The sequence below is a fragment of the Molossus molossus genome, unplaced genomic scaffold (assembly GCF_014108415.1).
Source record: "Molossus molossus isolate mMolMol1 unplaced genomic scaffold, mMolMol1.p scaffold_m16_p_1, whole genome shotgun sequence".
Lineage (NCBI taxonomy): Eukaryota > Metazoa > Chordata > Mammalia > Chiroptera > Molossidae > Molossus > Molossus molossus.
Window position 1 is genome coordinate 228990271 of NW_023425344.1, and position 15571 is coordinate 229005841.

Genomic DNA, 15571 nt, shown 5'->3' on the forward strand with positions numbered 1-15571 from the left:
AGGCCTTGTGGCTCTGCAGCCCGGTCCTCCAGCTCCTCAGGAGGTGGGGACCTCGCTCGAGCGTCTGATTCCATTGAAGTCTCTCTGGCTCACCCCCCTCCCCCCACCCCAGCTTGATTCTGTCACTTTAAGTCCAGCCCCTGAGAGATAGCCAATGGGAGCCAAACCATACATCAGTCTCCCAGCCTTAAAGCTACAGTAGGGTTAGTGGGCTCCAAGTCTCTGGTGCCCGAGCGAGCCTCCTCCACGGCTTCCTGTCCCCTCTGCCCGCTCGGAGTGTGTGCAGGAGTGGGAGCGCGGGGCTGTGCGCGCACCGCTCTCCGCCTCCGCCTCGGCCGGCCACGGCGCTTCCTCCCGCCCACCGTGCCGGCCCGGCCCGGACTCGCACCTCGCCCGTGCCCTTCACTCGCTCTTCCGCGTGATTTCCCCGCCGTCTTTCTCTACCAACTGGGAATGCTAAAACGGGCCTGATGGACGTGTCAGAACTCTGCATCCCGGACCCCCTCGGCTACCACAACCAGTAGGTGCTCGCTCCTCCGTGGTCGGTCGGTCTGTCCTGCCAGTCGGGATGTCTCTGTCCCGGGTGTCGCAGTTCTCCTAGGCATTCTCGAAGTGGCCAGGATGCCGGGGGCACTTGGGGAATGTCGGAGGGGAAAAGCCTCACACTTCCTGGGTTTCCTTCTTGGGGGTGACCTGCACCTAACTTTTCCAGCACCCTCGCCCCCTTTACAAACTCTGACTTTCAGAGCAGCGCCTTCTCATTCACTCTTCCTCTCACGGAGAGAAAATATTTGCGTTTCTGTGGAATGGGGAGGAGCAAGCCCAGAACAGGTGCAGGAAAGTCGCAGAGATGCCCTGTCCTGTCTGAGAAAGCCTCTCCGCTGGCGCGTTGACTTTAACATTCATTTCCACACTGGGGATCGAAAATGATCAGCAAGGAGGCGAAATCGAGGTGGTGTGCGGGCTTGGAAACTGCAGGCGGCCCGCGCTACCTCGGCCCGCGGTCTGGGTGAGGAGCCCCGAGGGCGCGGACGCTGCGCGATTCCTAGAGCCAAGGCACTCCAGGGGTGCGGGTGGCACGGCCCGGGACGCACTGCGCCCCGTACGCCCTGAGAGGGGAGCCCGCATCCCGCCAGGAGTCGGGACACTGGCCGGCGCTGCAGCGCAGGCAAAGTTGGTTCCGGGCTTTGGAGGAGGCTGCGCGGGGCAGAGCAGGCAGGCGAGATTTCCGTGCCCCGAGGCCTCTTTCTCACCTGGCGGGAATCTGGGGTGGTCCGAGAGAGGCGTGGGTGTAGTTGGTGGCCAGGGCTGCGGAACTGGACTCCCAGGAACGCGCGTTCCCGGGCTTGGGCAGCGCGCCGTTTGCGCAGAGTGGGGAAGTGGGGAACTGATCGCACGTCAACCCTGAGCGGGGGCGGGGGTTGCGGGGCTGCCCGGGAGCATCCAACCCTGGGCTCCCAGAGGCCAGGCTCTGGCCACCCGCGGTTTCCTCCCCAAGGCCCCCGGAGTTCAAGCCCCACCTGCCGGGGTACCTGCGCGGGTCTCCCCTCTGGCGCTCCGCGTCCCGCTGCTTCGGGGCTGGGTGTCCCGGCGGCTGGATGTGGGAGCACGCAGTGTGGTCCTTCGGAATGTTTAAAAAATAATAATAAAATGAAAACTCTAGGTTCTCGAGGACCTGCTCAACTTTGTGCTCTTCCCCTTTTTCCTGAAGCTAACTAAACTATCAAAGTCACTGCTCGCTCTGCCATCCTTTCTTTTTTGTACTCCTCCTCCCAAGAACCAGTACTTCCCTAAAATAAATACTCTGGATAATAAATGTAGGGTTCCAGGAAGTGTGTTTAAGGGCCCCCCTCGCTGCACAGACTACCCCAACCCCTGGTGAACCATGCGTGAGAGAGGAAGCAACTTCCCAGCGGCATCTCACGTCAGTGGCCAGACTGCCCCAGCCTCCACGCTGACCTTTTCGGTTCTAGTTTTAGGAGCTCCCTGGGTGCGGGTCCTTTAGGTGCCGCCAGAATTTAGACAAGAGTGTCAGAAGGCGGTGAATGGGTTGGGAGATGAGGGGAATACTTAATTATAATGGATTCAGATTTCCATCAGTTTGAAAAGTGGCTTTTCATTCTGTTTAAAGGTTACACTGATCCTAGCTTGTATGGCTGGTGGTATGGGGGTTGGGTAGTGCCATAAGATGCTCCCTCCTAAAGGCTTGCTGGTGGGAGCCTGAAAGAAACCTTGGGGCGGGTAGGTGAGGCTGTGAACAATGTCTGACGCTTGCGGGGCATTTTCTCCCATAAAACTACCAAGTGCGACAAATATTTGATATTTAAATTATTTAGACTCCCTCACTCCAGAGGTGACTTCTTTAATTGAACTCGAAATATCTGTATATGTGTCCCTGGCTCAAGTCACAGACAATAAATATGAAAATTCGAATGGGGGGGTACATCCTCTGACTATTTGAAAGCAAGGAGAGGGGAAATGGAGGGTTTAACAGCTGGGTAATTCATCGAGTTGACGGCAACCCTGGCTTGAGTTTGAAGAGAAATATGGGTAAAGAGGGAATGTCAGGGGAGCAGCGAAGAGAAATCAGGGGGCTGAGGTCCCGGGTGTCTGGGAAGGGGTTGGCGTGGGCATCATTAATGAAGTAAGTCTGGCCATAGTTTGGATTCCCTACCCTTCCTGGTTTCTCTGCAAAGAATTAGCTTTGCAAGCTCCATAGGGTGCAAGTAAACCCATAAAAATACCCACTGCTGCCACCGAGGACCTAAACATCCCTGTGCGATGCCCAACGCCTGGGTGAGCTGGCCCCATGTACAGGTGTGTGCCTCCTGGTGAGGTTTTGTCTGCTGTAATACTGGGGTACAAATCTCCAAGGACAAGCCTGCGGAGGTCAGCGGCTGGTGTAAGGGGAGGCAGCGTTCTGACCCCAACCCCCGTGCCTCGTGACAAGTAGCTCTAGAGCCATGGGCTGCAAAATAACAAAACAGGACAGCGTTTTTTGGTTTGTCAGAAGGACAGTAGGACAAATCCATTCATTCCAGTGCTGATGTTTCTCAGGGAACATATACATAAGTGCGTTCGTGTGCTCTGTACACACAATTTCTACCCATGTGGCTAAATCAACGCTCCTGGACTTGAGAAAACCCACGGGCGCGGGGACCACGGTTCAGCCCTCCTCACCTGCTAACACGCAGAGAGCAATTTTTTAATGCTTTAGTGTTGCCCTCACTTCCCCAGGTGAGAAATTCCCCCCCCCTCTCTCTCTCTCTCTCTCTCTCACACACACACACACACACACGTACCTTCATACCTTTCTATCTTTCATTTTCATTTTCCTGTAGCCAGTCCTGTAGGTGACTCCATTACCATTTCTAATCAATATTTTATGTACATATATAATCAGCTGGAGTGGGAGTGAGTACGCTGGCCTGTATGTGCCTGTGTATAAATGTGCCTGTGGCCCACCCAGCGGGAGACCCTCGGCATAAAAACCCGGGGCGGGGGGGGGGGGGGCTGCCAGTGACCACTTTGTTACTATTAAAGAAACAAAGAACAAATTGTCCCGAAGGTAAAATATGTGGCTTCACACGTAGGAAAAATGCCACATGGTAATTCAGAATCAGTGACCCAGAGAAAAACAAAGGGGGAAATTAATTTTTAATGGTACATTTAAAAATAAATCAGAGTGAGTACATTAGTCTTGGTTTTCCAAGGGAGGGGCTCTAGGAAATAAACCTCTGTGTCTGCCACCCTCTGGAAATGCAGGCTGCCACAGAAGGGGCTGGGGTGACAGGAGGCTGGACTTGTTCAGGCCCAAGGGTGATAAACTAGGAGGAAACAGTAGACCAATGGGGAAGGGCCCAGTCCCGGAGAAGGCCCTTTCCAGCTCAGTGAGATCCTGACATCGACTGGAAATTTCCTCCCGGGCTTATTATTTCCCCAGTTCCCTTCATTTTAGAAACTAGTAATTGGGACATATGAAAAGATGTTTCATACACAAAGATGTACACACACACACACACACACACACACACAACCTGGCCCACCAATAAATATCCCCTTTAGTCTATAAAAGAGGGACGGAGGGGACTTCTCGGGGAAAGCACTGTGAAGGAAGTGGCTGGGAGAGACTTCATGTCACAACCCTGCCTTCTCAGAGTGCCCCCCGCCCTAGCTCCGGGGGCCCTTGTAACTTGGTTTCGATTCATGTTTCTAATAACTGGACATTTTGCCAAATGGTTTTCAAAGATAATCTAAACTCACTGAAAAAGTTCATCTTCTTCCTCGGTCCTCTGCAAAATGCCTTGTTTCTTTGGACCGCTTGGAACTGGAGAGATCTGTGCAGGTCTTCGCAGGCCGGAGGAAAGGCGGTGCGGGACAGAGACATTGAGAACACGCGTGCGTGGGGGGGAGCGAGGACGCTGGCTGTGTGAATGGGCAGGACGCAAAGGAGAGAGCATTCGAAGACAGAGACAAGAGGCAGGATGCTTTTGAGCGGTCTGCGGTGCCCTTCTCTAGAACTTGTCTGCTTTAGTGGCTTCCTCGACATGATTCAGATTATTTGTGGTACTAATTTAAGGGGAAGGGACAGCAAAGATTTAGACCATCCTCTATTTCTTCCAAGTGAAGTCTAACCCACACTCTGAACACACCTGCTAACGCCTTCCCACACCTACGGGTCGTCCTGGGGCTCTTCCCATCGCTCCTGCAAGTGAGGCCCTCCATGTGCTGGCCCAGCTTGACCAGGAGGTGCGCCCGGAATTAGCCAGAACTCTCTACAGCTCTGCTGGGAGCTTCTGTCTTAGAGTCTGGTGACTCTTGATCAAATGTCGCTGTGGGGACCCCAGCACAGCTTAATGTTCAATCTTTGGTGTCCCTCATAGGCGCTTAGTTCCTAGAGGGTGTGTGGGCCAGGAAGGGGCTTCAGCTAGAGGGTCCATGGACCATGCCGGGAAGCTGAGAAAGGTGGAACTTGGGGGTGTGCTGGAACCATACAAATCTGAGCCCACATCCTGCCTGTTTGCCCTTGAGGCCATTTGCTGGTTTCTAGGGATAAATCAAAGACCTTAAGTATTAGTGACCGCTGACTGGGCTTCATCTCTGGTGAGTCCCCCTTTCTTAGTCCCAGCAGTCTCAGACCTCCGGGAACATACATGTGGTCTTCTTCAGAGATGGGCCCATAGGCTTCCTCTGGTCCCGGGGTCCCCTGGCTTGGCTGGTGTGGCCTGGTCCCTGTGCAGGGAGGTGGTGGTATTTATAATTGCAAATGTAATTAGCAGACCAGCTCTGGGGGACTGGGATGCTCAACTTCTCTGCACATCACAATGACCCTGCGATGGCCGGCAGGGCAGATTAACTGTCACCGGGCCAGCCTGCCTCCTGCCCCTGGTGAGGCCACTGACCTTTCACTGACCGTGCAGAGCTGTCCTGGGTAAGGGTTGCGGCCAGACCCCCTCCTCAGAGGGGATGCCAGGGCAGTGTCTGAGAGAGCTGAGTAGTTGGGGAGTTATTTCTTTCCTAGGCCAGTGGACAAGTGACCCTTGCCTCTTGTGACAGTATCACCCTGTGGGGCCGGCTTCTCGGGGGCATCTCCTCCCTCTCTTCCCCGCACACTGCAAGGATGTGACAGGAAGACCTTGGGCACACGCTGGTCTGTACCTCTGGGGGCCTTCTTGGAGAAAGGCAGGCTCTGAAGAGGATGCATCATGACTTCCAGCATGTGCTCACGAGGCTCAGTGGGCAAGTACCTGCCTGCTGGCCCCTGGGTTCTGCCGAGCTGGATAGCCCTGGAGGTCCCGCTCGGGAAGGGACTTATGGGGAGGCCAGTCCCAGGAGGGCCCAGGCTCAATTTGTCCCTGGGGGCAGAAGACCCCCAACCAACCACCCAACAAAAGATACTGAAAAACCAGACAAATGGAGAGCCACGGAGACGCGTGGACCCCCACCCCCCACCTATGAGTGTTTGTGTCTGCCTATCTAGAGCATCTTTCTGTACTGATCAGGATTAGAATAGAAAGGATCCTACAGCACCTTTATTTATAAGCAGCGGCTTAAGGGAGTGTCAAGCCCTTTCTCGTTGCTGTTAACGCCCCTGTTGTAGAGGATATCTCTGAACCCCGAAACATCAAAAGCTGCATCCATTCCTGGGAGAATTCCCACTGGAGGGTCTGCATGTATGTGTGAGGGAGAGTGTGCTACAGTGCTGTTCTCCTTGAAGGTGGGAGGAAGAGGGGGAAGGGGTCTGCTGTTTCCACACAGCCCCTGCTGCCTGCGAAACCGGCCTGGGCCGAGGTCAGGCTGTGGCCACATTCCAGTGGGAGCTGCGGAGCCGTGGGGTTTTTCCATGGTGTGGAAGGGAGCACAGAGGGACCCGAGCGCTGTCCCTGCGCCCGAGCTCAGTCTTATTCTAAGAGCCTCTCCGGTGTTCTGGCCTGGGCAGGGCTGAGGGACGGCGGAGAAAGTGGGAAGACGGTCCTGCCCTTCCCCGGGAGGACAGAGGGCAACGCTCAGAGAAGCGTTGGGCAGGTCTGGTCCAGTCCCGACGTCCCCTTCTCTCCCGGGATGAAGCCATTGACAGTCTAGAGCTGAAAGGGCCTAACATTTTCTTAAATTGAGGAAAATCATACTGGTTAAGCTGCCCCTGGAATTGGACAAGGTAGAAAAAAGAAACCTATTGGCTGAATGTCTGAAATTCAAATTTGTATGAGCTTGGATTAAAATAAACCCAAACAAAAGTTTTCCCGGGGATTTAGAGACATGATTTTTTTTTTCATACTTTTAACCTATATACATTTTAGTCCCAAAGAAGTTCTTTCTCTCTCTCTTCCTCTCTCGCTCTGTACTTTAAAATATTCTATTCAATTTTGTCGCTCAGCATCTCCGGGATTGAGCCTTTTCTGGGAATGGTTTTCTGGATAATGTTATTTTATTTCTCAATGTCATTCCATCCAGAGGTCAAAAGGCAGTTAAACAAACTCTGACGAGGTTTTGTTTTTATCTTCTGGTTTCAAATGTGATCAATTTTCATTTAAAACTATATCAGGGTCCTCTTCTGCCAATTACAGCAGCAGGCAGCCTTATGCCGGACTGTCCGTGTTTATGAAAGACCATGTTTAAAATTGTACGAATGCAAAGTGCCAATCAGAGTCCAGCCTTTGCATCTAGGAAACTAGGGATTTCAGAACCCCAAACACTGACTGTTCTTTTAACTTGGCTCTCTCTCTTTTTAAATTGTTTGAATTAACTTGAATTTATGTTAGCTTTTTGTTTTATTCTTTTTCTTAATTAAAAAAATTTATTACATTTACTTAGATTTAGTTTTGGTATTTTTTACCTGATGTGTATATATATTTTTAAGATACCTGGTAAATGGTGTGTGAGCATCACTGGCCTTTCCGTGTGTTCTTGGTTTCCGAAGGGCAAAGACAAGGAAATACAGTCATAAGGAGATGCTGTGGGGAGGTGGGGGCTGTGGACGGTGATATTTTAGATGAGATTTGTCTCGTATTCTACACTTTAACATTTTCCTTTGTCTTGACTGATTTTTTTCCACCTCTATTTTTATTACAAGTTCCTCTAGTTTACCCTTGTCCTTTTATCCCTCTTTGACTGTATATGTTTTGGAGGAAGGGATATAGGGTGTGTGGGTCTGTGTGCGGGTCGGTGCGTGTGTCCACCTGGACGCGTGAGTGTGTGTGAGTGCCGAGTGTGTGGGTGTGCTCCAGCACCTGAGTCAGCGGCAGTACCCTCTGCGCTGTCCGTGGTCTGCTCACAGGCAGTGGAAACAGGGAGGGAAGGGCCTGCTGTTCACAGGCAAAGTCCAGGTTCGCTGTGCCCCTTGTCTGAGCACGGGGTGGGTGAGGATATCAGGAAGCACAAAACTTTACTCAAAACCAATTTTTAAATCTCTCGTCTCATCTCACTTCCTGGCACTTGGAGCTCTCGTTCGGGACCTTGATGACGAGAGTAAATGAGCTGGTGTACCCTTTTGTTTTTGCCTTCCTAATCGATCAGCAGAAAACGCTCCCTTTTGATGGTGAAACATCCCTTCAGCACACACGCGGAGTGCAGTATTCATCCTTTTCCTTTTAGCCTCACTCTGTCATTTGTCTCTTGGGCGTGTTGACATTGTCTACCTAAGCAATCAAGCTAACAAGCTTTGGCAGGAAGAACACTGCTTTTACAGAAATAATAGCAATAATGCGACGGTTGTAATAATTATGATAACGGTAATAACAGCTTGCAGCTTTTTCTTCCCCAAAAGTGCAAAGCAATTCTCCTAACCAGTTTCTCATAGTAACTGGATGAGGGTCGCTGTGTCTCTTCCCTGAACATAAATGTTTTTCTGCAAACATAAACATACATGTCTAAATTCACCCAGGAGCGAAAACCACCTGGTCTCTGAAATATGAACCAATGGGCAGAGGAGAGTCCGATGTTAGCCGCGGGCCCCACCCTGAGACACGCCGGGCGTGCCTTTGAATTAGGAGGGGAGGAACGTGTCCTGTAAAGGGTGCTGTATCAGGTCTGACCCACTGCCACGAGCTTCTGAGGCCCGCTCTGCCTCTAGATCTCCCCAAGTTCCTTGGTTCCTCTGGCTGCAATCTCAGGAGCGATTTGCAGACCAAAGGCACACAGAGGACGAGGGGGAGGGGGTGTTATGACTTGGCGCATGTGAATAGCTGGGAAAAGAACTGTGTGAAGAGAGAGGCAAAGTCACCTCAACACCCTTGATTGCCTTCTTGGCCATTCAGCTTCTCCGAGGCTGTTGTTCTGCTCCTGGGTACCTCAACCTGCCCTCTGGAGGCAAAGATTAGAGGGAGGGCATCAGGGAGCTGACCTCTGGATGCCGTGACCCCTCGTGTGACTCTTCAAGCCAACTCCCAGACTCGGATCTGCTCATCTGCAGACTGCTCATCTGGGCAATACTTTTAAAATCGGCCTGCTTTTGTTACTTCCTCTCATCACCCCCCCACCCCACCCCCGCCACACACACACTTTTTGTTATGTGCCTTGGAAATAGGAGGCAGCCTAATACTATAATAGGAGGCACCTAATATACCAGGGTCCCTCAGCTGTCTGTATTTTTTTCTAGTTTAATTTTCTTACTCGTATTCTTATTCACTTTTTTTTTCTAAAAAAAAAAAAAAAGAAAGGAAAGAAAAAACAGCCCAAAGCTTTGGTTTTAATTTATTATTAACTGATTTAACAAACAAAACAGCCCACCCCCCCCCCCCCCAAGGATCCCAGCAAGAGTCTGGCCATGCTGCTCAGGTCGAGATCTGTGTTCCCCCCTCCATTGGTGAGACACGCTATAGCTTCAATTCCCTTGTTGGACCCTGAGTAAAAAATTAATTCATGAATAATAAAAACCAATCAGTCTTGTTGAGTTTAAGAAGGATTAGGAGAAAGGGTGGTTTTTTTTTTCTTACAGAGAACATTCAGAATCTGCATGTCATTGTCCCCGAGTGTTGAGATGGCTTGAGCATGCCTTTATTCTCAGCAAATGAGCTGTTTATTATCCCGGGGTGGAGCGCATCTCCCTCCGTTGTAAGGCCAACTTACTGAAGACTGTTTTGGGTTTCCCACCCACTTCTCTCCCACAACCCCATACCCCAAGCCAGCGACGATTTATTGAAATTAAGACAGTTGCCTGTGGAAGTGGCACATAACCAAATAGCAACAGACCTGGCGTTGCATTATTGGTTCTCCTCCCCTTTCTTTCCCTGGGAAGTAATTGACCAGAGATGCATGTGCCTTTGTAAGAACTACAGAAATTAGACCTGTAGATATTCTTTCAGTTTCCACTAATAGTTTCTACCTTCCAAGGTTGCGGTGAAGATTAAACGGAATTCTTCACAAGTGCCAGGACGTAGTGGGTGTACATGAAGTGTTCGTATTCTTCTTCATTTCTTGATAGTATCTTTGGGAAGTTACTTTTTCATTCTTTCGACAGAACTCCACAATGAGAGTCCTCAGCAGTAAGATTGGGGTGCTTGGACTGATTACTTTGTTTATGCGATCAAGGTAGCTTGGGTTTCCATACGTAACACAGGGATAAGAGAAGGAATTATGATTTGGGATGAGGTGTGGGGGGTGATGAATAGGACATTTCCTCTGAATGAATCCCTGCATCCTCAGTCCTGTGGGCAGAGTTGCCCAATAGAATATAGGACACTGAGTTTGGGCTTTAGATAAACTGTGAGTAATTTTTAGTATGTGTATGTCCCATGCAATATTTGCTAAATCTGGAAACTCTGCCCATGAGCATTTTTCCTAAGTTGTTCTGATTAAGAAACACATTCCCCTTATTTTGTGTGTGTGCGTTTGATGAAGCCCAAAAGAATGATTATGTGTTTAGTGTTTTCAGATTGTTTTTTAAATGACTATTTTTAACTTTTTGCCAATATGAACTTGTTCTGTTGATCATGTCCTTAGAAGTTAGTGGGTACGAGTAATTTCCGTCATCCAGACATATGGATAGAGTTGCTATTAGGAAAGTAAATCTGCCAAATGAGGTCTCTTAACACGGGACCCAAAGCTGTTTAATTTTGCCTTGGGAGGAACAGGGTAAAAGCCCAGTCTTTTCAGGAACCTGTCTCTGCATGATGCGTCCCTGACAAGTAGGTTGGGGGCTGGGCTGCTAGAACCTGAGATCCCAGCAGTTGGAAGCTACCCTTTTACACCTTGGAAGCCAAAGCAATGATCTCTCCCTGCCTTCCCACACAAGGACAGGAGGCTGACCCTTCCGAGGCATTCTCTAGGTAGCTGTGGAGAAACCGCCCCATCAGTGTTAGACGGTGGAGTAGGAGGACAAGGGGCTAAACCTGAAACAGCCAGCGGGGAGCATGGATGAACTAGGGCTCACTAGTGGGGGACCAGCGAACCCCAGTTTCTCCTCCCCAGCCTCTTTGAGCAGCAAAGTCGTACAGCCAGGGTAAACATACCATTGTTTTAAGCCTGGTACCTTCACAGCCGGGAGTATGGAGAATGGAAGAGCTCTAGAGCCCCCTACAGGCGCTCGGCGGTACTGCGCCTCATGGGCCACTATGGAGCCTTCCCAGGGTGGGAAGGAACATGGAGGATCCCAGCAGTGAGCCTGCAGAAATTCGGGATCCTGGAGGAGTGAGCACACAACTCCTGCTCCAGAAAGCAGCTCTGGTTTGGGAACCGCCTTTCAGAGCCATGCTCTGTGCTCTTTTGTGCGCGCGCACACACACACACACACACATACACTCACGGCACACTCTGCGTCCAAGGCTTGCCTGGCCTCCAGACAGGCTGGAAAGTGCTCAGGCCTCCTTCCGTCTGAGGAGCCCTACGGCTGCTGGATATGCAGAAGCAACACAGCCAGCGACATTTTCAGAGCCCAGTGCTTGTCAGTGCTTCTCAACCTTCCGAAGGCCACGACCCTTTAATACAGTTCCTCATGTTGTGGTGACCCCCAACCATACAACTAGTTTCATTGCTACTTCATAACTGTAATTTTGCTAACGAATCGCCATCAGAAATATGTTTTCCAATGGTCTTAGGTGACCCTTGAGAGAGGGTCGTTCGACCCCCAAAGGGGTCGCTACCCACAGGTTGAGAACCGCTGATTTTGAATTCTCTTCTCTAAGACACCTAACTCTCTGGGGTCACTTTAGGGTTTGCTAGAAGAAAAAGTTGTGGGGGAGACAAGAAAGCTAAAAAAATAAACTGTGCTGTCAGAGGCAGGTAGTGGTAATAATAATAATAGTAGCCACCACTGACATTTATTGAGCACTTACTATGTGCCAGGCTTTGCCTAAAGAGCATTTCATGTATTAACTTATTTCTTCCTCACAGCAACCCCGTGAAGTAGGTCCTATTACCATTGACAGGTAAGGAGACTGAGGTACAGACACATGAGGTCACTTGCCCGAGGTCACACAGCTGGGATTCGCTCAGGGCCAGCCGGCCTCTCCCGACCACCGTGTGAAATGTCACTCATCGCGTCTGGAATTTCAGCTTTTCGACGCCGGCTCTCCGCGCACCCTTCTTAGCTGTGTGGGTCAGACACATAGGGGACGTTTAGAGTGGAGGTGGAAGGGAAAATTGGGCCCCATGTCACTTTTCTGAAATGGCAGATGGAAGAACTGCCACAGTGGATCAGGCCTCTCCTCCCCCTCAGCCTGCGAGATTGGCACAGGGGAAGACACCTGCGCTTTTGTCATCCTGAGGTCATCCTCCAGAGCACCCGATGCTCTGCCCCCTTCCTGCCTCCCTCCGGTGTGTCATAAGTGTATTTTGAAGCCAATTCCTCTTCCCAACCTGTACTTTCTCCCACCTCACGCCCCTCCTTGTTCTCTCACACCAGCACATGCAGGATGCAGCTGCAGCATCGCACCCCAAGCCTGCTTCTCCCCACATCTTCCTCAGCTCTCCCTCCGCTGACACAGGGGCTCCAGGCAAGACATGGGGAGCATCTTGTTCTTCCCTCTCTCCCTTCATCGTCCAGCCCCCTCCTCAGCCTGGGCAACTTTGATCAAAATATTCCTTTCTTTTCATACTACTGCTGACTCCCCCAGTCTGCCTGGCAAACTCCTGTTTATCCTTTAAAACCCTACCCATGTATGCCCCTCTGAGTGAAGCCATCCCTGACCGCTCTTCTGCCAGTTGCAGTCTGACCCATGCGCCTGACTGGTTGTAACTTGTTGGACCTGAATACATGCTTATCTGTTCTCACTAGATTATGAGCCCACAGGGTATAAACTTGTCTCTGTGTCCCAGTGCTTAGAATGGCACCTGGCACAGGGTAGGTGCTCAATGCATACTAGTGGGGTTAACCCAGGGAGACGGAAAGTGGGTACAGTAAAGGGGAATTTCAAGGGCACAGAGAGAGGTCAAAGCCATGGAAAAAGTGGCCAGGGGGACCTGGTTCTACAGCGTCCGTACCTTGTTGATCAACAGGGGTAAAGCTGGCTGGCTGGGGGGCATCTGCTTCCTTCTCGGGGGCAGGGCAGTACAGTGGTTAGGAGGAAAGAGCTGTCTCCAGACTGACGGAGCCCAATCCTGGCCCCAGAGGTGTGCTGGGACCAGCTCAAACTGCCTGGGGAGGGCTGATTGTTCAATTTTCAGGCATTTGGTGAGCTGATGGTTAAACACAAACATTATTCAAAAATGAAATTAAATATACTTGCAATTAAATACAACCATTATTAAAAATAAAACTATAGCCCTGGCCGGTTTGGCTCAGCAGTTAGAGCATCAGCCCGTAAACCAAAGTCTCGGGTTCGATTGCCAGTCAAGGGCATGTACCTGAGTTGCAGGTTTGATCCCCAGCCCTGGTTGGGGTCATGCTGGAAGCAACCAATCAATGTGTCTCTCTCACATGGATGTTTCTCTCTCTCTCTCTCTCTCTCCATCTCCTCTAATGGAAAAGTATCCTTGGGCAAAGATTTAGAAGAAGAAGAAGAAGAAGAAATTATATACACTTACATTAAATGCATTGTATTAAAAACAATGGTAATAAGTACTCCAAAGTCAGTACTTCCTAGCCCTGGCCATAGTGGTCGGGTTGGTTGGGGGTCATCCCATGCACCGAAAGTTTGCCGGTTTGATTCCCGGTCAGGGCACATGCCTGGGTTGTGGACTGGATCCCTGGTAGGAGGCGTGCAGGAGGCAGCCAGCCAATCTATGTTTCTCTCTCTCTCCCTCTCCCTTCTTCTCTCTCTAAAAATCAATAAAAAATATTTAGTCATTACTTTCTAATATTTTACTACTTTGGCTTTACATTCTTGAAGTCAATTTACATCTAATGTATCTGTACGGTGTACAAACTAGATGATGGTTTTTCAGGGGGCCCATCTCTTCAGAGTAGCGAGGTGTCAGTGATGTTGCGTTGGTATCTAAAAACTGGCCTCATTGGGAGTATTTACACCATGGAGATTGGCAACTGCTTCAAAGCAGTCCCCCCCCTCTTACAGCCAGTTGCTGAACCTTTACCACCACCCCTCTGCCTGGCTGCATGACATCCTGGCTGTGTGACCCAGGATGAGTGACCGAACCTCTCTGTGCCTCAGTTCCTCATCGGCAGTGATCCCCTGGTTGTTTTAAAGATTAATCATTGATCAACATAAAGTACTTAAAGCAGAGGCTGGTACACAGTAAGTGCTCAATAAATTTTGATTCTTTTTAGTATTTCTTCCTTGTAGCTCCAGGCATGTCCCTATCCAAATTCTATCAGAACGAATGACCTTCCTAGGTGGAACGTAACTTTTATGCCTAAAGTGTAAGGTTATTGCTTTTCCCTGCTGGACTCTTGCCCATGGGGTTTAACTGTAGTAGCTAAGAGCCGGAAGCACAAACACTAGTTTTTCAAGGGGACAGGTGGGGAGGTACGCTCAGTCCTCGGGCCAGGAGAGGGTTGTGCCCAGGGAGGAATTGGGACCATAGCAGCAGCCTACCTAGCTGAACAGGCGAGGCCGGCACAGGTGAGGTCAAAGCTAATGCCCTGGCCGGTTTGGCTCAGCGGTTAGAGCATGACCCTGGGACCAAAGAGTCGTGGGTTTGATTCCAGTCAAGGGCACTTACCTCGGTTGCGATTTGATCCCTGGCCCTGGTTGGGGTCATGCAGGAGGCAACCAATCGATGTCTCTCTCTCCCTCCCTCCCTCCCTCCCTCCCACTCTATGTGAAAATCAATGGAAAAAGACCCTCTGGTGAGGATTAAAAATAATAATAATAATAATAATTTTAAAAAGCGGATGTTAAGAATAGCCAAGCTCCGGGGTGAAGGGAAGCTCAGCAGTTGGCTGTAGTGGGTCCCTAAGACCATGAGAGGGGTAGCTCCTCTCCCTGAAAACGCTGGAGGGTGCAGCCCTGCCCACAATGGCCAGGCCCCTCTGGCTCTGGGAGATGAGGGAATATTCCAGACCATTCCCAGGTTAGCGCACATGCTGTAAACAGCTTGAGCTGCAGTTGCTGGGGAAGCCACAGGCCAGAGCATCTGGTCTGCAGCATCCCGGACGGCGTAGGCCCCGGAGATGGCCGCATGCGCTAGGGCTCCCCTAGACCCTTCCTTGACAGGGTCCTCGGCCCCGGCCAGCTCCGGCCCTGGAGGAGGTCTTGGCCTGGCAGGGAGTTTGCACCAGTCACTGGGAATTGCTTCAGGCTCAGACCTTTGGCAGCAGGAGGCTCAGCTCAGTGGTTACACACAGCTCCCGGCCTGCCCTGCGGCGGCAAGTGAACTGCGAGCCTGCAGACACCAGGTAGCGGCTGGGTCTGCCCAGCTTACAAGCCAGAAGGTGAATCTCAGTGCCGGGGCCTCATTGCAGTCTGAATCCCTGGTCTGTGGAGGAATGCCCTTGCCAGAGAGGAGACAGCCTTGAGAATTAAACCCTCCCTCCTATCTCTCCGAGAGAGTGTTCCTTGGAGCCTGAGCCCTCATTTTACAGATGGGTAAACTGAGGCCCTGAACAGGTGAGGGCCTTGTGTACCGTCCCGGAGCTCATGGGCAGAGCTAAGTCCAGGCCCAGCCTCTTAAGCCCCAGCCCGCACATCACCGCACACGCCTGTCTTTCCGAATGTACCTTCTCTTTGCCCTCAGCTTC

General features: G+C 50.9%; 1 protein-coding gene across 2 annotated transcripts in view; it reads left to right on the forward strand.

The window, feature by feature from the left end:
- The first annotated feature begins 216 nt into the window (after nt 1–216).
- Nucleotides 217–15571, forward strand: part of ESRRB (estrogen related receptor beta) — a 105007-nt gene continuing 89652 nt past the window's right edge. Inside the window, exon 1 of one of the 2 annotated variants that reach the window (XM_036280985.1) lies at nt 217–520. In XM_036280985.1, the coding sequence (XP_036136878.1) occupies nt 471–520 (50 nt within the window). In that variant the 5' untranslated portion in view covers nt 217–470. The remainder of the gene's footprint in view (nt 521–15571) is intronic. The other variant, XM_036280986.1, reaches the window with a different exon arrangement.